We start from the raw sequence: 25427 nt of genomic DNA on the forward strand, positions 1-25427 counted from the left end.
AAAAATAACAGATCCATTACCCAGTTTCCTGAACAGTAACATCTTGTGAGAGTATCGCACGGTATCACAGCTAGGATACTGACATTGACACAGTCAAATACAGAACATTGCCATCACCAGCACCTTTTTATAAAAATCATTAATTCTCTAAAAAGTCTTTTTAGGCCAGTGAAGCTATTTTGCATGATACTATATTGGTGGATATGTGTCATTATACGTTATATATTTGTCAAAACTCATAGAATGTACAACACCAAGAGTGAAACCTAATGTAAACTACAGACTTTGGGTGATAATGATGAGTCAGTGTAGGTTCACCAGTTGTAACAAGTGTACAACTCTGGTGCAGAATACTGATAATTGGGGAGGTTGTGAATGTGTGGGGTCAGGCAGATGTATGAGAACTCTCTGTACTTTTCACTCAATTTTGCTATGGACCTAAAACTGTGCTAAAAAAAAAAAAAGCTTATTAGTTTAAAAAAAAAAAATCATTAACGCTGGGCGCCTGGGTGGCTCAGTCAGTTGAGTGTCCAACTCTTAGTTTCAGCTCAGGTCATGATCTCAGGGTCCTGGGATCAAGCCCTACATTGGGCTCCATGCTCAGCAGGTAGTTAGCTTGAGGATTCTCTCCCTCTGCCCCTCCCCTCACTCTCTCTCTCAAATAAATAACTAAATCTTAAAAAAAGAAACCATTAATACCAAGTTGATTTTTGAAAATTTTTTTTCCCTCTACTGCAGGATTACAGTTAAAAATAAATATGAAGAGGGGCGCCCAGGTGGCTCAGTTGGTTAAGCGTCTGACTTCAGCTCACGTCATGATCTGAGGGTCCTGGGATCAAGCCCTGTGCTCAGATGTGAGTCTGCTTGAGGATTCTCTCTCTCTCCCTTTCCCTCTGCCCAGCCAGCGCTTGTGCTCTCAAATAAATAAATTTAAAAAAATCTTAAATAAATAAATAAGAAGAAATTATTGAGACCTATCTAGCTGCACAAACACAGGGCGGATCTGGGATTGTGATGACGAAGCTCCCTTTTCTCTTAGCACCCCAACCCTGCAATGGACACCAAAGCTCTGCAGAAACCAGGGGAACTCAAAAGAGAACGTGCCACCTGAGTCACACGAGAGGGGGTAGTCAGAACACTGTAGATATTTGCAGAGGCTTGCAATTTTCAATCTTCAGGAATCATTTTATTACAGTCTTCATCTTTTAGAATCATCAGGCTTATTTTTCATTAAATGTATCAAACTGCTGAGAAAAATATTAGAAAGTATCTACTAATGGTATTCACTACAGAATTCTCAACTTACCCTGATCGCCAAAATTTAACACATTCAAAAACGTCATTACGTAGCGCTCGCCTACAAATAGAGAAGCAAAATAATTAGCATTTCAAGGGCACATTATTCTCGTTTCCTTTTTTCTTATCGTCTATCAATTCTCCAACCGGCAAATACTCTCAAAGGAAAAAAATTATATAATCAATTAAAGATACCTTCCTTGTCCTAATGTTGATTTATCTCAAAACAGTAACAATTGGGAAAGTGCTGGGGGATTTATTGACAGCAAATCTCCAAACCAGTTAAATTAAAAACAAAACAAAATCAATAAAACCAGTCTAATAACTTAAAAAGGTGGGGGGGGGTTCAGAGTGCATTTGGGCACTTCACAATCTTTAAGAAGCTTAAACAACTGATGTGGTGAGTGAAATCAAATGACCATGTCCTTTCCTCCCCAAGCTGTACGCGAGCTGATGAAAATGATTAATAATGAAAATGATTGTCTCAAATTTGAAATGTAAGTTCTGTGAAATGAGAGGTCCGTGGTCATGTGCACAGACTCATCAAGTTGTCTCCCTGGGTGGAGAAAGCTCCATGGAGGCTGGAAAGGCTCTGGAGCCCAAGCTCATGATTCAAATATAAGACAGGCTAATGCCTTCAAGGTGAAGACACCAACCCAGAGCCCCACCGCCACCTTCCATACATTTTCTTATCTGTCAGTGGAAAACACAACCCACCATGGAGATGGAGCTCTGGAGTGACCACAGCTCTAAAGGGCAAAATCTCACCTCCTAGCAACCTGCTCAAAAAGGAAAGCAATATTCGGTCCTGGCCTCCCTGCACTCTCCCAGACTGTGTCTGTGGCAGGGGCCTCTGCAGGCCCTCCCAGGCCAGGCGTGGCCCACAGGACGGCACTCACTCCTATCTGCATCTCTGCACTGCTCTGATCCATCCTCACTGCTAACAGTTCTGGCTTCAGCAATACAGATCTTAAGGCAACCCCTGCTTCCACACCTTTAAATTGCTCTTTGCTGTTTGCAAAAAGTCCAGGCTCCTTAATTCTGCATTTGAGGCCTTTTATAAGTTGACCCCAGGCTATCTTTTTGGCCTTTCTTCACCAACCTCATCCCCACCTCCCAGCATTACATTGTCATCCTCTGCTTTACCGGATCAGGTTTTAGCCCCTCCAGCTGCTCTGCTTCAGGCTGGGCCCCTCCTGCTCCCAGCCTCGGGTCTTAGCATGCTAGCTACCTAGACTGGCTTCTCCTTAGGGACCTCCCTGTGCTCTGGTACAATCGGCCTCTCTTCCCACACTCTGTAAGCTCCCTGGGGGCAGGAACCACATCTCCCTCATTTCTCTGGTGCAGAGCTCCAGGAAATGCAAGGGCACTTGAGAGACGCTAATGTTTCCAAGTACAGACCTCACAGCCCTGATTCAGAGCTAACCACACAAAAGTCTGCATCCTGGGTAAGAGAATGAGCTGCTTCAGGCTGTGGCCTGTAACTCATTCATCTGTGTATTCTCAGCACCTGGCACACAGTGTTCAGGAAATGTGGGGGCAGAAGGTAACAGCATCTATATTTTTGCTATTACAATGAATGATTTCAACTTTTTTTAGAGTTGTAGTTTTTAGATAAAAAGAATTTGGGGGTGGGGGTTCCTGTCCAGTCACTTCCTTATTTCACAACGATGGAGATGGAAGCCCCAAGAGGTTCTTAACAGCCCTCTGCCAGTCAGGCCAGGGTGGTCCAGCCACGGAGAGAGCGAGCAACCGTCAGCACATTGAGGCCTGGCCCACTTACACCTGCTGCAGTCTAGCCACTGTGGTCCAGACAACCAATTTAGGGCCATTGCTTGGACTGGATCCATTCCTCAACTCATTTAAACTGTTCTTAAAACTTTGGGAGGAAAAGAAAGTGCAAATGCCCTTTCCAAGTTCCCTCTACTGCTTTTCCTATTCTAACAATGTGAACTATCACAATATACAATTTTACTACAGATACCTTTCTTTATCGAAAGATACTTGTTGAACACTGATCATTTGCCAGTTCCAACAGGGTATTGGGGAGACAGTGGTAAACTGCACATCCTGCTCCCAAGAAACATATCATTAAGGCACCTTCACTCAGCTCTCCAAAGGCTTGTGACCCTTACTTCCCCCAGGGGTCCTGTGAACAAGTTCCACTTTTGTAATGGCAATGTTACAGGCTCAGGCTAGAATTAAGCACTCTCAAGGCTCAAGGCTCAAGAGCCCTCAGACCCCTCCTGGTCCTATCCCTTAACTCACAGACGGGGCAAGTGACGCTTAGGGAAGTTACTCCCCTTTGGAAGCATAATTAACGAAAAATAAAGACAGAGAGGGGAAAAGGGAAATAATAAGGTAATAATGATGGTTGTATTAGAATGCTAGAATCATAGGAAACTTTTTTCTATTTTCCAAAATTTTTGTAATGAGATTATACTATTTTTATAATTAAAAGGCAATGTTTGGGACACCTGGGTGGCTCAGTCAGTGAAGTGTCTGCCTTTGGCTCAGGTCATGATCCCAGGGTCCTGGGATGGAGCCCCACATCAGGCTCCCTGCTCAGCGGGGAGCCTGCTTCTCCCTCTTCCTCTGCCTGCTGCTCCCCGTGCTCGTGCTCTCTCTCTCTCTCTCTGGCAAATAAAGAAATAAAATCTTTAAAAAATAAAAATAAAAAAATAAAAGGCAATGTTTGAGGGGTGCCTGGATGGCTCAATCAGTTAAATGACTGACGCTTGATTTCGGCTCAGCTCATGGTCTCAGGGACATGAGATTGAGCACTACATCTGGCTCTGTGCTGGGGTGGAGCCTGCTTAAGATTCTCTCTTTCCCTCCCTCTGCCCCCGCCCTGCAGCTCATGCACACCCACGTTCCCCCTCGCTCTCTTAAAAAATAAAAATTTTTTTTTAAAGATTTAAAAATATGTTCAGTAATAGATATAGGAATGTATATACATATGAAATTTAGAGAGAAACCACTACCTTTACCCACTTCTAGCTACCTCAAATCTCATTCTTCGAATTAAAGCTGGGCATAAATAAACCAATACACATACACAGAAAAACTAGATGTACTTTCAGCTCCATGCCAGCCCTCTGTATAGAGAGCTCTGTCACTGTTAAACTGGAAAGCCTTAAGAAATTGGAAGTCTCAGGGCGCCCGGGTGGCTCAGCTGGTTGGGCGACTGCCTTCGGCTCAGGTCATGATCCTGGAGTCCCGGGATTGAGTCCCGCATCCGGCTCCCTGCTCAGCGGGGAGTCTGCTTCTCCCTCGGACCCTCCCCCCTCTCATGCTCTCTCTCGCTCTCATTCTCTCTCTCAAATAAATAAATAAATAAAATCTAAAAAAAAAAAAAGAAATTGGAAGTCTGGCCAAAGTATCACACAGGTGAATCTTATTACTTAACAAAATAAAATGATGAAAACCCAGTTCTTAAAAGTTATGTTCAAAAAAAGAAGTGTACAAAAAGTTAGAATAGGATAATGAGATTATGGATCATTTTCTATATTTTCCAAATTTTCTTAAATCGATATAAAACTTCATAATACATTTCTTTAAATGATAAAAACATGGGGCTTGGGAATTAGACTTGGCTTCAAGGTAAGTTGTCCCTCATTACTATAGGACCCCTAGGAGTTATGCAACAGCACTACCCCTCACTATCAAACTAAATCAATGTTGGTTTCTCTCTCCCTATTTTAATAGCTTCCATTTCTAAGGTTCCTCTGCCCACAGGGGCTCTAGAAAGCAGGAAGTCTGGGTATAGGTCATCCGCAGTTCTGTGGAATCCCCTCACTTACACTATGGTGTTCTACCTGCTCAGAGTGACCTTTTACTTACCTTCTGTCAAAATCTGCTTCAAGAAAGACTGTTTGAAAAAACTCCAAGTCAATTTAGCCTCTTTCCAATTTACGAAAGCCTAGAAGAGAAAACAAAACAAAAACAAAAGCTCCTAGGCACTGCGAGTATATGAGTACAAGAAGCCTCCACAAGAGGCAAACTCATCTTGGTCCCTAAATCCCAACTTGGAGAGTCCCCACTCATTTTTCATTTAATGCTAAGCACACAGAAGGCATCCAACGAATCCTGGCAAAGGTTTTCCATTGCTAAACACGAAGACAAAGTCTCTAGGTGGAAAGAGCGTCGGGGTAAGGAGACTGCCCGAGAGTCATTCTCTGAGACCCCTAAGGAACTGCACTGTCCCCTCACTGCCCACCCAGATGGTAAGCTGACCATATCTAACACACACAACTCAGAGTCATTTCTTGCCTTAAAAAATGTCTGAAGCATGCCAGCTGCAGAACAAATTCTGCTCCATACACCCCACATCTTAATGCGTTTAGCCACCCAGGGTCCCTTTACACTCAGTATATGAGCTTTGTTTGTGCATTTCAAAAGGAAGCCAGGCTTCCTAGGACGGTCAGTCAAACCGCTCAGAACTGGTAGGACAGAGGAAAGGAAAAAACAAACCCAGAACTTTTGATATGGCTCTTCCAAAACTGTCCCATTTCCCAAGGACAGGAGGGTAAGGAGAAAGCAAACATTCAGGAAGGGCAAAGGTCAACGTGTGAGAGGCAGGCGGTCTCAAAGCCGGATGCTGAGCACAAAATGGAGGAGTGAGGCAGCTAGCCGGACAAGGCCCGTCTTCGTGCCCCCCGCAGTCCTCTCTAGAGGCCCCTCCTCTCTCACGGGGGCACCCTGGGGTCCCGGAATGGTTAGTCCAGGTGTTAGGTGCTTAATCTCGGGGCACCTGCATTTTGAAAAATTCTTATTAACTCAAAATGATGACTTTAAAGGTAGGATTTCAGGGGGCTCTTTGGGAGGAAAGGGGTGAATCACAAAGGCCAAGCCCACTCTACCTCTCCAAAAGATCAGTCGCAGCTATGGAAGTTGGCCGAAGGGCAGATGTAGAACCTGTCCCAGTCACACGGGCCCCTGATCTCAGACCAAAGCCCATTTGTGTAGAGTACTGCTGTCCAGTGGGAATATAATGCAGGCTACACATAGAATTTAAAACTTTTTAGCAGCCACAGCGAACAGTAAAAAAAAAAAAAAAAAAAAAAAAAAGGGAAAATTATTTTAATATATTTATTTAACCTAAAACACGATCATTTCAACATGTAAATAAATATTAGAGGCATTTCATATTATTTTTTTCATACGAAGTCTTTAAAATCCAGTGCTTGGGGTGCACGTACAGCCCATCTCAAGTCTAAATGCTCTATAGCCACACATGGCTGGTGGCTACCATTTAGGACGGAGTAAGTCTAGAGTATCCCTTGAAAACAAGGTCATATTCAGTGTTCAAATCTCTTCACCCCTTGGTTTCAGAGCCTTTCTTCCAGACACTGTGAAGTCAGGCCTGAATCCTCCCAAACCATGCTGCCCTCAGAGCCTCACTGGACCTGCAGCAGATGCCACCGCGAGCTCTAGTCCAGAAGCAAATCTCCCCTCTGGCTGTACAAGAAAATTAGTCATCTCCTTTCCCCAGAACAAAGAGTGCCAGAGCATTTACCACCCCTAGGGGGCACTGTGAACCACATCATCCCCAGCACTGATCCCGCCCTTAGCTCCAGGGGAGGCTTGGGCAGCAGCACCTTCTCTGTCACACTCTGTGCCCCCACACCAGGTGGTCCCCTGGGGGGGCCTGGGCAGCAGTCTTGTGCTCTCTTCCAAGGAAATGAACAGTTACAGCTGGCCAGAGGGTCTTCGTGGAGCCTCCTTGCCAGGGGTTGTAAATGGGTTTGGGAACATGACAGAGCTCTCTAAAAAAAGGTTGTTTACCAGCATGTAATCTTCACACCGTATCTGACCTGAGACCTCATGCAGGAGCATCCCATTCTCCCAATGCCTTCAATTTAAGTAGACCCACGGTTTAGAAGGAATGGTCACACTGCTTATCTCCAAAATGCTCACTCAGGACATAGAGGCAGGAAGTCTGATCAGAGATTGGGTTTCTTCTCAGAGGTGTTTGCTAAGTGGTAGAAAAGGAGCAGCATATTCTTTGGGCTTTCACCATTTTCTTTAGAATGGATTTGTCACTTGGGAGGTCAAAGGAGGCCTATTTCACAAGAGCTAAGTTGATACTGCTTAGCTGGTCTTCATGGCTGTGCATTTCTCTGGGATCCTCTGACCAACAAGCCATTCCACTGCCTCACTGTACTGGTGGAGAAACTGAGGCATGGATGGCAAAAGGTGATGGGCAGTATCTCAGGGGAAGGTTTGCAGTCAGAACTCAGGGACTCATGATAGAGTGAGTCAGTCTTCCCCTTCCCAAATTCTCCTGCCCCAAGATGGTCCAGTAGCCATGTGCCTCCCACACTGACAAGAGTCATGGGGTGGGGGGTGGGGGTCCGCAGCCCTGGTCCTGTGTTCTGCCCCGTATCACCTCCACACCCCACATAGGACCCCGTTCCCTCCCTCTTGCTCTGGGGCCATCGACTCTGCCCCAGCTGTGTCCACACTCACACGTCCACCCGCCCTCCCACTGTCCTCATCACTCTCATTTGGACAACTACCACTGCCTCCTCTTGAGCTCTTTCACCTCCAACCTTTTCTCTAGACCATCCTTCTCCTGGGAGGCTTTGGGCTTTGGAGTCAAGCTCAGACACTGAGGCTCAAGCTGCAGCGACCAACTTCTAAATGCAAAAGCTATGGGTAAGACACCTAATTTTGCTAAGCCTCCGTTTTCTCATCTTCAAAATGGGATAAGGAGTCCTATCTCCTGGAGCTGGTCTAAGGACTGAATGAGAGAAAACGAGACACTCGATAAATGTGAAACAGATGGTAAGCGCCTCAACATAGGCAATTGGATCACGGCACTGTTCACAAACCTTTCATTAGGCTCCCCTACCCCTGAATCAAGCCTGTACTCCAGGGCACTGAGGCCACCACTACCTGGCCCTAGCCCTGCAGGCCATAACCTCCTTCCACCTTTTGTTTCCTCGCCCCTCCCCCACTGTCCAGCCAACCAAGTACCGCAGTCATCTCTGCAATCTCAATGCCAACACAGCGATGGGCATATAATGGGCCCCAAGTAAACATTCTTTCTTCCCAAAGCCGCAAATGCACATTTCCACCACATGTGCACATTCACCTCTGCCTGTCCATGTGTCGAGGCCCAGCTCAAAAGAAGCTTCCTCCAGGAAGCCTTCCTCAATGTTCCCACATGGAATTCATGTCCTTTCTCTGGGCTTCTATTTTGTTAGCACTACACACACACTGTCTTGCAGTGGTTAGCTGAGTAGACACCTTATCTCCCCTCCACAATGCAAGTTCTGAGGGTGGGGACCCCACTCAGGGCACCTGAAACAGTGCTTAACACAGAATACTGCTTATTACATGCTTGCTGTTTAAATTCCTCAGCTTTACTTAAATATTAGCAGATCTCTCCTATGAAATCACTCAGAAATGTCAAAGAATATAAAAGGCAACCATTATTTGAGGTATCATTTATTTTAAGGCTAAATAAATCTCTTTACAGAAGATGGGATTCTACAAGCACAGGAAACAAATCTCCCAATGTGGTCAAATCGGTTTTGGATGTAACTGCTTGAGCAGCTCTGTCTGAGGGAGCCCCCAGGGCACAAAGCTGCTCCTGAGAGTCAAGTTGGGCACACTGCTGGTGGTAAAGTCATCCACTGCGTTCAGATTCACCTCATTTCTTTTCTCTTTTACAAAAAATAAACTTGAATAATGAATTGTTCTAGCTGGAACTTCCCAATTGTTAAGCCAACAAATAACTACTTTGGGCAATAAGCCAATTTCTTTTGGAAGACTACTCAGCAGAGAGCTTAAACACGAAGACTAAGGACAGTCCACAGACACAAGTTAGAGAGAAGTAGGTCCCAAATCAAGTGTGTGATGTTGGTTTGGTCACTTAACTCCTCTGAACCTCAGTTTTCTCATTTGCAAAATGGAGACCATATCTCACAGGGTTATTAGGATGGTTCAACATACAAGTCCATGTCAAGTGCTCAGCATAGTGCCAAGCAAGGGTAAACATGCAGTTCATGGTAGTTATTATAAACAGCTTTGTCCAAGTTCAAATACCTTCACAATTCCTTAAGTTTTCAAAGGGGCCTCATGGGTCGGGTAGACCAATAATCTCACCTTAAAAATAAGGACCCTGAGGTCTGGAGAGAGTCCTACAGGCTTTATATCTGCACTCACTGCCTCCCAAACACACAGGAAGCTCCCCGAGGCCCAGCAATCACCTTCCTACATGTCTGTATCCCAGATGGCACCTGGCATGGGGCTGTGCTCTGTCTGTCAGCAGGAACCGTGCCACTGTGTAAGACAGGTACACATCCCTTCTCACGGTCAAGGCTTCTGTCCCGGCAGTAGGAGCCTGGGTACTTGCAGGATGGAAGGCCAGGTTAAACCACTGAGCTCCCAGCCCAGTGCCGTCAGACACTGCTGGGCTAGGCTCTGCCGTGGAGCCACTCGTCACTCATGGACAGCCACTTGTGTCCGCCGCAGCATTCAGTACCTCCCATGCCCCTTTTCATTGCACTCCCACAAGCACCTTAGGGGAGAGGTACTCTTAGTATCCCCACTTGACAGATAAGAAAACCGTAGCTCGGAGCTGTGAGCCTACCACTGAATTAAATACACACTATGGCTCTTTTCACTATGCTCTGTCTCCTTGCCTGTATTAATGGTCCAAATGCTCCTTTCCAAAATACTGCTGGGCACCGGGGCTGGCCCAGTATGAAAAGCTGGCCAGGCCTGGTACAGATGGAACACTGGGGAGCACTCTCAGACCTGCTCTGTGGGCAGGCGGCCGCAGCTCTGGGCACAAGTGATCCCAAGTCCTTCTCCTCTAAGCCTTTAGAGGAGGCACTGTTGTATCCCAAAACTGCCATGTCGATTTAGGTTAAAGGTGAGATCTGTTTGATAAGAATGGAGAACTCTTACCTAACAAATGAGAACATATCTTTCTTTACATAATATCTGGTCTTTCTTGAAAAGCTGGGTCACAGGATTCCATAAGTTCTGAAATTTACGTCTCAAACATTTACTACTTTCTCAAGTAATCACAAAAGAGGAAAAAGGAGAAGTCCAGCTGAAGCCTTACCTCAGCTACGTGCACCACATCTAGCCGGCAAACGAGCATGGGGAAAGGGAAAGCGGGCCGGCCCCATTCACAAAGCAGCTGAGCAGAGGCAGTGACGCATAACGTCACGTGTACCACTCCGGGGCCACAGACGGTAGCAATGACCCCACCAGAGTCAGGAAATAAAAGTCAAATGGACCGAGAGTTGAAGGGTTCAGAAGAAAAAGATTATGCCTCGCTCCTACACATCAGTACCTAGAATCCTCAGTGGTGTCCACGGGAGAGTGGGTCACTGGAAAGACCAGCCTGACTCTAGGTAACAGAGCTATGCAGGGGTCATCCCTGCTTTGTCAGCACGCTGGACTCTCTGTGCTGGAAGTCAATCCTGGGAAAAACCAAGACACAGCCGAACAGAGAGACTGGCACGTGGTAGTTACAGCCTGTGCTCTGTGCGGGTCAAGCCACTCCAGGCCCCTACCCTCACTCTGACCCTCACCTTGGGCAGAGAGTTAGTCTCTAAGCCTCAGTTCCTCAACCCTAAAACAGAAATAATAAGGTCAGCCTCACAGAGTTGGTATAAACTTTAAATATAAGGCAGGTAAAGCATTCAGCATAGTGGCTACACAGTGGTTCTAAATGGGGTCAGTGTTGTCCCCCATGGGACGTTTGTCCAGGGAACATTTTTGGTTATCATAGCTGAGAGGTGGTAGCTCCTGGCATTTAGTGAGTAAAGATCAAGAGTGCTGCTAAACATCCTACAATGCACAGGACAGCCCCCACGACAAAGAATTATCCAGCCCAAAATGTCGGTAGTGCCAGGGCTGAGAAGCCCTGGCCTAGCACACAGCGAGCACTCAGTAAATATGAGCTATGAAATTATCCTTACTACTTTAGCAATAAATGAGAAGTAACAGTTTCCTTCTTTCCAGGATAATCAGCATCTGTGATTAAAATGATAAGAGAGAGAGAGAGTATATTACTTACTCTACTTCTTGTAATATTGGGTAAGAGATCTGTTATTCTGGAGACGGGAAGAGTCTGTTGCTTGGTCGATTCTGAGGAGCCCAATAACTTTGTGAAATAAATAACATAGCAGAGCACCAGAACTGCAGTATACAAAAGCTGAAAAAAGAAAATAATGGATTTAAATGGCACTGTTTTAATATAGGCAGAATTAAGATATGCCTGGAAACTTGACCTCAAAGGCCAAACTAGAAAGAGGACTGTCTTTATGAACCATACCTTCTAGTGAGCAATGCCTCCCCTCTGGGGAAGAGCACTGCTCACGAGGAGCCAGCTCCACTGCGGCATCTCTGGGGAAAGTGCTCCAAGCATGTCACCTGACTGGGAGAATGGTTCTTCTGGGCGGGCAGAACATCATTTCCCTGACAGACATCCCCTAGTGCCACCACCACAGCAATGTCAGACGTGTTCTCAAAGGAAGGCCTCTCCCGCCTCAACAGCACCCTGCAAGGACCCCCAAGTCCTGTGCTAATATGCAGAGACTTGCTGTCCTAGATGACGGGGGCTTTCCCATAAACCCGTAAGCTGTGACACGGACTACAAAGCAGAACTGAGCTGTTGGCTCCCTCCTCTCTGCCCAGTGCATGGGCAGGGCAAGAGCCACTCCAGGATTGGGGAGGGACTGGGGGGTGCGGGGGTGATAAGAGGGCCCACCCTTCCCTCCACACAGCCAAGACAAAAGGGTGGCTTTTGGCCAGGAGCCGAAGCCTGGGGTTTTGTTTGCAGGTTGGGAGGAGTATCCAAAGAGCCCCTTTCACAAGCTCCCTTCTGTCTTCTCTCCCTGCTGGGAACAGCAATGCACATTAGCTCAGGAAGGAATGGGACCTCCATGTCCCGCTTTTCAGTCTTGGAAACGCTAAGCCTGCTCTTGTGGCAAAGGCAGGGAGCAAGGAGAAAGGGGAGCCTTGTTTAGCAGGTTCGGGCTCCGCGGCTTTCCACCCTTATCCGTGCCTGAGGACAGAGCCCACCATCCACCGTCCTCCTCCATGCCTCAAGCCCTGTAAGAAGACACAGTAGCTCTGCTCTGAGCCATACCACCAGTTGCAACATCCTCTGTGACAAGAGGACTCCCTTCCCCACCTCCCCTCATCTTCCCACAGACCAGTGCCTGGGGAAATAGTAACAACCTATGGGTAGTCTTCATGCAGGGTATCCTAACTACGTGATCCTTCCCCCATTTTTATTGAGGAAAAATTCACATAACACTGACTGTTTTAACCATTCTAAAACATACAATTCAGTGGCTTTTAGTACATTCACAGTGTTGTACAATCACCACCATTATTTCATTCCAGAACATTTCCATCACTCCAAAAGGAAATTCTGTGCCCATTAAGCAGTCACTCTCTGCTCCTCCATACCCCAGCAATCAAAATCTGCTTTGTCTCCATGGACTTGCCTATTCTGGACACTGCATATTAATGGAATCATGCAATTGGTGGCCTTGTGTCTGGCTTTGTCCACTTAGTATAACGGTTTCCAAGGTCACTGTGCCGTGGCACGTGATCGTTTTTATGGCTGAGTAATATTCCGTTGCACACATATGCCACATTTTGCTCATCCCATTCATCAGGTGGTGGACATCTGGCTTGTTTCCACCTTTTGGCTGTGGTGAATAGTGTTGCTGTGAACATCTGTGTACAAGTTGTATGAACACGTTTTCAATCTTTTGGGTATACACCTAGGCCCAGATTTGCTGGGCATATGTCAGTTCTACATTTAACTCTTTGAGGAACCGCCAAACCGTTTTCGACAGTGGCTGCACCATGTTACATCCCCACCAGCAATGTGTGAGGACTTCAATTTCTGCATATCCATGTCAACACTCGTTATTTTCTGGTTTTTTGATACAGCCATCCTAATGGGTGTAAAGTAGTATCTCATTGTGGTTTTGATTTACATTTGTCTAATGACTGATGATATGGAGCATCTTTTCATGTGCTTATTGGCTATTTATTTGGATATCTTCTTTGGAGAGATGTTTATTGAGGTCCTTTGCCCCCCTTTTGGGTAGTCTATCTTTTTGTTGTTGAGTTGTAAGAATATATATTCTAGTGTGACCCTTTTATTTAATATATGATGCCATGTGGTAAGGGGCTGTTTAAGGAGGAACCTGGAGGTGGGTTGGACAAAGGGGAATCCCAGAGCCCTGGTGGGGATTGCCTGCTGATATGAGGTGCTGTTGGCTCTTAGACCTCTCACACAGACACTGATAAAGACTGTACCAGAGAAGAGCTCTCTGAAGTCTTATAATAAGAAAGCAAGTAAACTCAGAATGGGCCTTGCTGACCTGGGCTGTATCCTGGGTGGGAGCATCAGAAAGTCATAATGCAAGTGTCTTTCCCAAGAGGAGTCAACCAATAACTGGGCATCTTCATGCCCTCCTGTTCTATTAGGGAGAGTATATAAAAAACACGATGAATGTGGAGACCTGTAGTTCCAGATCTAATAAAACATGGCAAAAATAATTCTTCCTCTAAGATACACAACTATTTGCAAACTGCTTTTAGGAGGCAATTCTCATTCTTATAACATTGATTGGAAATCTACTTTTTCTGTGTTTCACAACAATATTTGTCATTTTTGCTCAGGACACGGGAAAGACTTTGACATAAATCACTACTAAAAATTTTAACTTATCTTCCCATACATTAAAAAAAATTGCAAACTGCTTTTACTATAAGCTGTTCTAGTAACTATGTGATCTTAGGTTTCATTTTTAAAATGAGCACTGTACTCTAGTTGTACTTTCATTAGAGCCAGGGATATAAACTAGAACTAGAACATGGGATGGCAACGAGGCCAGGCCTGCCGGAATTGAGAGTGTACCTGCCAGGACCTGGTTCCTGTGCTCTGCATTGTGTGAGATTGCAGTCCGAGTTCCAGACAGGCTTGGCAGAGTTTCCTCCTATTCTGAAAACACCTGATTGCAATCCAGGGAAAATCACACACATTCAGTTAGATTCCTACCCCACCCCGTCACTGCTTTTTCCCCTCCTCCATAAGACAGTAAGACAATCAAAGGTGAGTTTCGTACGGGCTTGCCCACAGAACATCTAAAGGAGTCACTGTGTTTGACAGCGAGGCCTGTGGGGCCCTCACCAGGCCCCTGGGGACATCAGTGGCAACAGCACATGGAGTGGGATGGACAGCCAAAGGAAAAGCACTGTCAAGACCATCTTTCTAGAGTTTCCAGCCTGCCTCACATGCATGAATACTGCAAATGTAAATCACACAGTAATGGGAACAAGAAGAAAAAATCAAATGGAGAAACAAAGATTATATAATAGTGAAAAACTGTAACTCTTACCTGGGCCAAAGAGAAAATGTAGAGCCCCCAGTGAGGCAACCATAGCACAAAAAAAGCTATCAGGACACTCTTGAGGATGACTGACAGGCTCTCGGCAATCACCTGCATACACATGGTAAAGGGTGCACTTCACATTATTAAAAACTAAAGATTCACAGGAATGATGAATAGGAACCTGGGGTAGTGGTTACCCTGGAAGCAGAGATGGGGCACACAGCACTGATAATGTTCTAGTTGGGCTGGGCAGTAAGTTCATGGATCTTCAGTATACCATCATGCTTCAAGATTTACACATATGCTATATATTCTTTTGTACAAATCAAATTACATATTTTGAAAGATGAAAAGTTACTATCAGTATACAATTAAAAACAGAATCACTAGAAAAATCTGAAAAACCTTTACAGTCCTCTTACATTCTTATCTAAACTAATAACTTCACTATCAGCAAAACTCTTTTGCATTAATAGTATAGCAGAGGTAAACCTAAGCCCAGCCCAGATGCCAAATTTCAAGGGAATGAACTAAACTGATCATGTTACCTTTTTCCAAATTTCTTTTTAGACGCATTCTAAAAAAAAATCATTCTCTCCTAGGAAACATTTTTTTTTTAAGATTATTTATTTATTTATTTATTTGACAGAGAGAGAGACAGTGAGAGAGGGAACACAAGTGGGGGTAGTGGGAGGGGAAGAAACAGGCTTCCTGCGGAGCAGGGAGCCCGGCGGGGGGCTCGATCCCAGGACCCTGAGATCATGACCTGAGCCGAAGGCAGACGCTTAAGGACTGAGCCACCCAGATGGCCCGTCCTAGGAAACATTTTTAAGAAACCACTCTTTCCCTTATTCTTCACATTTCCCATCAAAGCAGAAGGTACACTGACCTTGAGTTTGACAAACATCTGTGCTTGTGCCAAGACCCAGAAGGGCTCTCCCAGAAGCTCTACCACGGCCGAAAGGCCAAACACCACCACTCCAGTTCCATAGTGGGGGACGACATTAGGATCAGGCACTTCAAGCAACTGTAACCACACCCAGCCCAGGAGCAAGGACCAAAACACACCCAGGGGGACTCTAGAAAAGGGAAAAAATGTTTTTTAATATGCTAAATATAAAAATAAATGTATATTAAAATAGTAGCACTAAACAGAAAGGAAATATAATCATAAAAATAGCTACCACTTAGTAATGCACTTCCTACACACCAGGCACTAGATCCACCCCCTTTACCTCTTGGACACCTCACAACGATCCTGTCATTATCCCCATTTAAGTGATGAGGGAACTAAGGCTGATGACAAGCACTGGGTAATCTGGCCAAGGTCATGTACAGCTAGTCAAGGGCAGAAGCAGGACCTGATCCCCATCTAATGCCAAAACCTACACTCCTATGCACTGTGTTACGCTGACGAGATAAGCAAAATTCCCAGAAAGTACATGCTTGTTGTTGGCACCTTGAATGACTAAAAGACAGCATCCAATTGGTTTTTGCACCCAAATAAGCAACAGTCCAGTGCACAGTGTCCCTTTGCATGTGCACCACAGAGCACTTCAATATGACTGAGTAGTTAACTGTCATGCCTCGAATAAAATGAACACCTACCAGCCTCATGACAGTCATTTCCATGAGGCAAGAAGGAGTTATGTAAGGCAGCACTGAGAAACAACCTCAAGCACCAGCCCTCCCTGCAGGGATCTAACTGCAGAAAAGCCATTACAAGTTTTAGCTGATGTACTTGGCCTTCAAGAATATTCTAAAAGGCTCAGAACTGAAATCAACCTAACAAAATTGAAGAAAGATATAATGAAAGCCCTAAAAGGCTTTCAAAAAATACTAAGTGGTTGTTAAAAGCTCAGAAAGACTATGGGGGAAAGATTAGGAATAAAGAAGATGGCAGAGGCCCAGTGAGACCCAGAATGGGCATCAGGAATGGCAGAAACAGTCTCCCAAGAGGGTAGAAACAGGGCTAGAAACCTGGCCCCGAGACCCCCACCCAGAGCTCTTGACCATCCACAGAGAAAACAGCCAACAAATTCCTTCTAAATGGACGCTCTCTCCTTCCTGTCCCACACCCAGTCCCCAGAAACACCCATGAAACTGAAGCTGGAGACAATTCAGCTTTGGGCAAAGTTGCTGTTTAACCTGTAAGACTTAAGACACTTGCTTTTGCACTGTCTCCTGCCAAAGCACAACTCACGTTAGCCACAAGAGGTTGAAGGTCTGGCTCCAGTCTTGCTGGGTGCCCCCACTCAGACATGCTCTACGGAAGGCCTCTCTGGCCAGGAAGATGGTGGTTGAGTAAAGCAGTGTTAGCCTGTAAAGGAAAGGCAGAAATCAATAATGACTCTAGTTTTTTTTTTCACAGAGAGAATTTCTGAGATTTTGCCAGCGACGGGAAGAAAAAGTCTCGGGCATAAACCACTGGTGGTGATGTGAAGGGCAGTGAGTTCCTACAGGGTCCCGTACTAATCTGATCCACTTGAACAACAGAGTTAGGAACTGAACAAGGGACACCTGAGTGTGTGCCTACGGAGCATTATGCCAGGATAGATACTGCTGCAGTGGCCCCCAAAACCAAACGCTTCACAACAATAGGCAGAGGTGTGGCTCTGACCATAAGGAGGAGAAAAGGACAAGATATGACCACACACGGCAAGGGGACCTCTTGGTCATCCTGAGACTGGTGACCCAAGAATTCTTATAAGAGACGCTGAGGCTCTACTGAGTGGAAGCTCTGGCCAAAAGTATCTCAGGACAGGCAACAGACTTGTTACAGAGGTCACTGCAACCCAGGTCAGCCAGGCTTGTCTGCATACTTCCCGGGTGGGCAGTACGTAGATGGACCCTCCCGCACCTGGGTGAGTGGTAGCTGAGGTTTTTCTCATCAACAGGCTCTGGCTGATGAAGCCAGACTGGGGACAGCCCAGGGCTAAGGTCTCTCTGAGGTTGTCCAAGGATCATGCTGCTACCCAGTGTTTCCGTCCACCACTGCCAATGAGGAGACTGAACCATATGTTAAGTAGGGGGCAGGCCTGACCACAGTTGTCAAAGCAGAGACGTGCCAATCTGGAGGAGACCAGATGGCAAGAAGCCCAAACTGTTTTCAAATCTGAGCACCTAAGAGGAGATTTGGTTTTCTTCCTTCCTGGTTTTTTGTTTTTTTAAAAAGATTTTATTTATTTATTTGAGAGAGAAAAAGAGAGAGATGAGCAGGGAGAGGGGCAGAGGGAGAAGCAGACTCTCTGCTGAGCAGGGAGCCCCACATGAGGCTCTATCCCAGGACCCCAGGATCTTGGCCTGAGCTGAAGGCAGACACTTAACTGACTGAGCCACCCAAGTGCCCCCTCTTTTTAAAAATTTTTTTAAAAGATTTTATTTTTAAGTAATCTCTACACCCAACATAGGGACCGAACTCGCAACCCCAAGTTCAAAGTCACATGCTCCACCCACCGAGCAGCCAGGCACCCCTCTTCCTGCTTTTAAAACAGTATTTCTCAAAGTATGGTCCCTACTCTAAAATTACCTGAGGAGCTTGTCAAAATACTGATTCCTGGTCCCCTCAGTCCCACCTAGTGCAGAACTCCCCAGATGATTCCTTTGCCTGTCAAAGTTTGAGAACCTTCTCCAAGCTCTGAGAATAGAGCCCAGAGCATATGTTTGGTGGGTATTCGATGGGAAATGTTGTCTGGAACACACTGTCTTGTTTATCAGGACATGAAGATACACCTGAGAAGCTGAGTTATTCTGAGCACTCACATCACTTCATATACTTTTGTGTCATTTGTGAATACAGAATATATGTGGGTGCCCTCGAACAGAAAGGAGAGTAGAGAAAACAAAATGGAGTCTAAAAGACAAAGTAAGGCAGCTTTCTAAGAGCCGCCGAGGGACTCCTGACAAGGACTCAAGCTCTCACCCTAACTACCATTTTCCAATTATAAAATTCACTGATGAGGGAAGGCAGCCTGCTCCAGCCCTGCAATGATGAAGCACATCCTCATGTACTGCAGAATTCCTGCTTCCTTCGCTGTCAGCAGGACAAGAACACAGGATTAGACCTGAGACAGGGCTTGCAAGGAATTACTCCCACTCCTCTCCTGGGTTCTCCAAGTAGGCAAACCGGAACAGGTGGCAGAGAAGTGTGCATTTGGAGGTTGATAATGGCAAACGCTCCATGGAGCCATTAAAAGCAACATTGCCTGCTCATTCCCCCACCCCAGCATACTCTTCCTCAGCCCACTGCTAAAACACCCCGCTTCTGGGAAAGGCCTATGCTTATAAAATCTGCGGGTGACACACAGGTACCCTCACTAGGGGCGTGAGTTGTGGGCAATGCCAGGGCACGTCCCTTCTTACCTGACATTCACTATGCCAACGATTTCCTTTGACAGGAAGCGAAGAATAAATGCATTCAAGACAAAGGTGATCAATCGAAACAACACCTACAGATAAAGGGGAAAAATTCGTGAGAATAAATTATGTTGGGAATATTTATTTGTGAAATGAAAACAATGTGGCTGTTCTTCCTAATAACGTACTGACATACAGCAGCTTTGCCACAGAGACCCTCTCAAAAAAGCGCCACCGGTCTGCATTTCTTCTGAAATTTTCCTTGAGGTCCTTGAGGTCCTGAGCACAACTGTGCGGTGGTCAAAGAACCCACAAAGGCACTTGGAAGGCTCTCTAATTATTGATAAGAGGAAGCCCCTGACATAGTCTGTGAATTTCTTCAGGTTGAAGGTTAGGCACTCCAGAAGACAGAGAATTCTAGTTAGTGCTTCCCATTGGCCCTCCCTCCAGCCTGTTTAGAAATAGCACACGCTTAGCAAGTGGGAGCCTGCAGGGTATGGCAGAATCTCTAGGAATCACAGGGTCTAATTTCTCTTTTTTCTCTGCCTAGTAATATCTGGGGATTCTGATAATGACACTTAATCTCTTTGAACTTGTCTTCTTAATTAGAAAAGAAAAAAGCCTGTATTTATTTTCTAAATATTTGCCACTTTCCTGAGATGAGTTGAAATACCTTTTTTTTTTTTATTTGAATACAGGGGTTTCTGGCTGGCTCAGCCAGTAGAGCATATGACTCTTGATCTTGGGGTTATGAGTTTGAGCCCCAAGCTGAGTGTAGAGATTACTTAGAAATAAAATCCTTAAAAAAATTTTGAGTACCGTTGACACACAATGAAGTAACTTGCAGTAAATGACAACTGCAAATAATAAGATAATATAAAATGGGGAAAGAGAGACAGGGTCCAGCTATTGCCATCTGAAGGGGATATATCCCAAGATTTCAAACCTGTCAATTCAAGAAAACTACCTGAGCAAAGAATTCTCCCAGGAGACAGAGAACAACAGGGTGCTAAGTGGTGATGCTAAGTGGGGATGTTGACCAGGTACAAACCTCAGCCCCCCTCTGCATTCAGGCAGCACGGCAGGTCTAACTCAAGTGCACTCCATAGCGAATGACAAATCACTCTCAGAGTGACCTGTGAACAGCTGCAATTTGTTTGGTTTTTTGAGAGAGCAAGAGCGCGCGCGAGAGAGAGCGCACACCCTTGTTGGGGGGGGAATGGGGAGCAAGAGGAGGGAGCAGAGGGAGGGGGACAGAGAGAATCTTAAAATCTTGAGCAGGTTCCACACCCAGTGTGGAGCCAGACTCGGGGCTCGAGCTCACAATCCTGAGATCATGACTTGAGCCGAAATCAAGAGTTGGACGCTTAACTGACTGAGCCACCCACACTCCCCTCAACAGCTGAACTTTGAAAGATTAAATCAAAATATGTCGATGGGCCATGATGGTTTGAAAATCTCTGGGGAAAGGTATGACCAAAAACGGAGAGTACAATTTAACACTGTCAGTGTCTGTAACACTGAAGTGTCACAGAGCAACAAGGTCTCTAAAGCCAAGCTACCACAATCTTAACCTTTATGGAGTCAAAGGTGGCCTTTTGAGAAAGGCCCAATGAAAGCTCTGTAGCTCTCCTTGGAAACATGCAGATACATACATACCAAATTCTTGACTCAATTCTAGACATTTGAAGCCAATTCATGGAGCCCTGAATGGAAAAAGCGCTCAGCTCAGAGTCTCAAATCACCATTTAGCTGTTAAACCCATCATCTCCTAACTCCTATGAGCCTCAATTTCCTTCTGTCAAATGAGGCTACCTATCTCATAGGGTTGAGAACAAGGATCAAACAAGATTGTGAAGGTGAAAGCATTTTTGAAAAATACATACAGGGGCTCCTGGGTGGCTCAGTTGGTTAAGCGACTGCCTTTGGCTCAGGTCATGATCCTGGAGTCCCGGGATCGAGTCCCGCATCGGGCTCCCTGCTTGGCGGGGAGTCTGCTTCTCCCTCTGACCCTCTTCCCTCTCGTGCTCTCTGTCTCTCATTCTCTCTCTCTCAAATAAATAAATAAAATCTTTAAAAAAAAAAGAAAAATACATACAAATGAAAGACCTTAATACTTTCACTAAGACCAGCTCAGAATTAAGACAGAGAATAAGCTCTCAAATTCTTGCAGAATACAATGTAATTGCAAATTTATCTCAACTGTCTGCATTGTAATTTGAGAACGCATAGAAGATTAAACATACACGGATTAAGACACTCAGGAAGCCTAGATTATGGCTATATTTTAAAAACAATGTATACCTATTTATGCTAACTTAAAAGTCAAAGTTGTCATTGTCTAAGAAAATGTCTCAGGCTATATCCCTACCTCCTCATTGGTTTGAAGAAAGGGTTGAGTTAATGATGCTCTGAAGTTGTTCATGCTACCCAGTATTTGCTCCATATAGTGGCCCTTATTAGCAACACAATCTTCATTTAATTTTGTAAAGGACTTTACAGTTTATATTTTATATTAAAAATGAGGGAGGGGTGCCTGGGTGGCTCAGTTGTTAGGCGTCTGCCTTCAGCTCGGGTCATGATCCCAGGGTCCTGGGATGGAGTCCCGCATCGGGCTCCCTGCTACGCGGGAAGCCTGCTTCTCCCTCTCCCACTCCCCCTGCTTGTGTTCCCTCTCTGTGTCTCTCTCTGTCAAATAAATAAAATCTAAAAAAAAAAAAAAAAAAGTGGGATTTATTACATGCGTTGTATATATATTGTGGGTTTTTTTTATTTTATTTTAGTTAACATACAGTGCCCAATATTGGTTTCTGGAGTAGAATTCAGTGATTCATCCAGTACACGCAACACCCAGTGCCCATCATAAGTGCCCTCTTTAATACCCATCACCCATCTAGCCCATCCCCCATCCACCTCCCTCAAGGGCTTTACAGTTTAGAAACAGCTCTTTCACATCTGTTAATCATTTGACCCTTCAAAGCAACTGGGTAAACTCACAGGAAGCAAATTAAGACTCAGAGCAAAGTGATTTGCCCAATGTCACACAAAAATCATATGACCCAGCTTCACTTTATAGGTAGGCCACGTGACTCCTAGTCCATTGTATTTTCTGCTAAGATGTGGTCTGTTTGTTTTTTTTATGAATCCAATCTGGGTGGTAAGGTATCATCAAAGCCTTAACAATCAGCATTGTGAATAAAGCACTGAACTCAGTTATTTATGTTGTGGAATAGAAGAAAAAAGACTTGGTAAATTCATGGTTCACCTACTCTAGGGTTAGGTGAATGTTTATTAAACACATATCTTGTGCAAGGAACTCTTCTACATGTTTTATGTGATTATTTCATTTCATCCCTATAATGACCATTTTAAAAATCCTCATTACCATAATAAGAATACCTAACATTTACTAAGTACTTATAATGAGCTAGGCACTTAACAGTCAAGCCATCTAATCTTGCTAATGACCCTAGGAGGTTGCATTATTGTTCTCATTTAAGATAAGGAAAACTGATGCTCAAAGTTAAGTGATTTTTCACAAGAGCAGGGATCTGCCAAGTAACAAGGACTAAGTGAGCGCAAGTGTGCGGGGTTCTCGTAATATCCAAGTGAAACACTGCCTCTAAAATAAGGGGGAGGGTGGATTCAGGACTCTTCTGAGTAAGGGCTGAACGGCTGAAGAGTGTAACACAGAAAAACTGAGCCACTCAGAATGACCAGCTGCTAGGGTTAAGAGAATCTTTAGAGACCATTTGGACCAACTGGCATGTACCTTATCTGAAAGATGATGAAAATTAAGGCCAAGAAGGGGAAGTAACTTATCCAAGGTCACCCAGCCAGAAGGAAAATGCAGCCAATATTTACTAAGTGCATACTAAGAGTCAGGTACAGCATTAAGTACAATTATCTGAATGACTCCAGTCAAGCCTCATAGCAACTTTATGAGCTAGGAACTATTATGATCCCAATTTTCCGATGAGGAGCTGAGGCATAACAGAAGTACTTTGTCCTGGGTCATGCAGCAAGCACAAGGTAGAACCAGGATTCCTACACCCAGATATCTTTTTCTTAGTTATGCCATACTGTCTCTCTGAACTCAGTGGGAGTCAGAGCGTTTGAAAAAGGTGTTTGAGGGTCAGCGATGGGGCATGGAGAAAGTGAACCCCTTCCCTTAAAAGCATCAGATTCTAGAGCACCAAAGGCACCCCGTCACCTGACCTGTCTCCTACTACCATATGGGAGATACAGCGCTCAGAACGAAAGTGACTTGTTTGCAGTCTCCCAGCCAGGGCTCTGCACTCCAGGTCCAGGCACCCCTTCTCCGCCGCCACTGCCTCCTGTCCAACCCCCCTGTAAGTGGGGTCCATGCCGGGACTGGGTGTGCCCCGGGGCGCGCTCTCAAGGGCCCCAGGGCCGCCTCCCTGCGCATCCCAGCTGCGGCTCAGGCTGGGGCCGGCCGGGCAGAGAGTACCTGCAGGAGCAGACCGGAGGAGGCCAGGCGGGCCGCTTGACCCAGCACCTCCCGGCTGCCCATAGCTTCGGTACCCGCCTTCGGTCACCGGGAAACGCCACCGCCAACAGGCCTCGTCGCAAGAGGATAGCGTCACGGAGCGCCTCGCTCTCTGATTGGTGATCTTGGGGCAGCGGAGGCGGAGCACGAGAGGTTCTGGCCCATTAAGCGGCCGGCTTGAGTGACGTCAGTGTGCCTGCGCCGCATCTCTCCTCCCGTTTGGATTGAGCTTGTGAGTTTTCTGTCCCTGTCCCTCCTCGTCCGAAGTAAGTTAGGAGAAGCTGTTAAAGTAGCCAAAATCCCTTCCCTGAGGCTCTCAGCCTACCAACCAAGAAACACTAACTTCCCCGGCCTCGTTCATAAGATTCTTGCCTTTTGGCCTTGGTTTACAAAGTTGCGCCTCAGCCCCCAGAATTAGGACGGGAATTGTCAGCTTTTTACACAGAAAGGACTGAAGGACCGGAAGTTAAATTAGCATTTTCACGAGTGTGGTTTTGTGTAATCCTTTCTAAAGAGCTGAGAATTGGACCCTGTTGTCAAATGAGTAAGATGAGATGTGGAGATGTGAGGTGACCTGTTCAAATCTGCACAACTTGTGCCTGAGTGGAGCCGACCCTGGGCTTCAGATCCTAAACTTTTGCTTACATGCTACCAGTTTTGAGGACACAGCAGAGGAATGGCCGGGAAATGCTTTATAAAACGTATAAAGGTGATGGCATCACCTTGCTCTGCCATTGTTCTTATCTTCTATGCAGTCTTAGGAAGCCCACTTTCCCAGTTTCTTTTAGGCCTTCCCTGATTTGACCCCAGTCCACCTTCTGAACCACCTTTCACACCACCACTGCCCTTTTCCAACACTCTCCAGGCCTAGCCATTACGAACCCTCACCATTCCATGAACAGCCCTATCTCCTTGGCCTTCGTTCCGGGTTGCCCTCTGCCCAAAGTGCCTTCCCTGCTGGCATCCCCCACCAACCACTCTCCCAGACCCCATTGTCCTGACTTTCCTGAGTACTACACTCAGCACCTGCTATGGACTGAATGTTGGTGTCCTCCCTAAATTCATGTTGAAGCCCTAATCCCCAATGTGACGGTACTTGGGGTTGGGGCCTTTGGGAGGTAGTGGATCATGAGCGTGGTACCCTCATGAATGGGGTTAGTGCCCTTATAAGAGGAGACAAGAGAGAGAGGAATGCTCTCTCTCTGCCATATGAGGATACAGCGAGAAGGCAGCCATCTACAAACCAGCCAGCACTTTATCTTGGACTTTGCAGCTTCCAGAACTGCAATAAATAAATGCCTGTTATTTAAGCCACCTAGACCTTGGTATGTTGTTATAGCAGCCTAAGCACCTGGAAAACACTTTGTGACCTTTATAGCTTCTAGCCCAGTCTGCTTTGCAGTGAAGAGGGTAGAATATGTGTCTCTGCCTAAACAGCACATGAGCTTTAAGAAGGCAAGAGTGAAGCCCACCTGGCTTTGCCTCCTGCAGCAGTGCTGGAGAAGGCTCCTAGGAGTTCCATAAATGCTTCCTGCCGTGTGACAGCTGCTATTGCTGTTGGAAACAGACCACAGGGCTCAAGGCCTATGCCCTCTCCTCCCCAACTCCATCTTGCCAGGGTAATCAAACTGTGTCTAATGGTAGAGGTTCAGAATGTGTTTGACTATGAAACAGACCTGGCCCTGAATCCTCATTCCATTACTCACTACCCTGGTAACCTCAGTATGCTCATATTGTAGATAGATAGATATTATCTATCTGTTCTGTGAGGGTAATCATAAGAATGAAAGCAGATAAAAGTCTGGCCCTTCAGGAATCTAAAATCTAGTGGAAGGGAGACTGACTGAAACAGTCCTAATAATAACTTTTCACATAGT

At 45.7% G+C, this 25427-nt stretch overlaps 1 protein-coding gene across 2 annotated transcripts in view; it reads right to left on the bottom strand.

Annotated features, from left to right (window-relative positions):
- Positions 1–23627, bottom strand: part of RFT1 (RFT1 homolog) — a 36084-nt gene extending 12457 nt beyond the window's left edge. For both annotated transcript variants that reach the window (XM_027585500.1, XM_027585499.1), the window contains exons 1-8: positions 23512–23627; positions 19047–19132; positions 16888–17004; positions 15574–15763; positions 14691–14792; positions 11342–11479; positions 5140–5218; positions 1307–1357 (exon numbers count right to left, since the gene is read on the bottom strand). In XM_027585500.1, the coding sequence (XP_027441301.1) occupies positions 1307–1357; positions 5140–5218; positions 11342–11479; positions 14691–14792; positions 15574–15763; positions 16888–17004; positions 19047–19132; positions 23512–23574 (826 nt within the window). In that variant the 5' untranslated portion in view covers positions 23575–23627. The remainder of the gene's footprint in view (positions 1–1306; positions 1358–5139; positions 5219–11341; positions 11480–14690; positions 14793–15573; positions 15764–16887; positions 17005–19046; positions 19133–23511) is intronic.
- Between the last annotated feature and the right edge of the window lie 1800 nt (positions 23628–25427).

Source organism: Zalophus californianus, chromosome 1 (genome assembly GCF_009762305.2).
Source record: "Zalophus californianus isolate mZalCal1 chromosome 1, mZalCal1.pri.v2, whole genome shotgun sequence".
Classification (NCBI taxonomy): Eukaryota; Metazoa; Chordata; class Mammalia; order Carnivora; family Otariidae; genus Zalophus; species Zalophus californianus.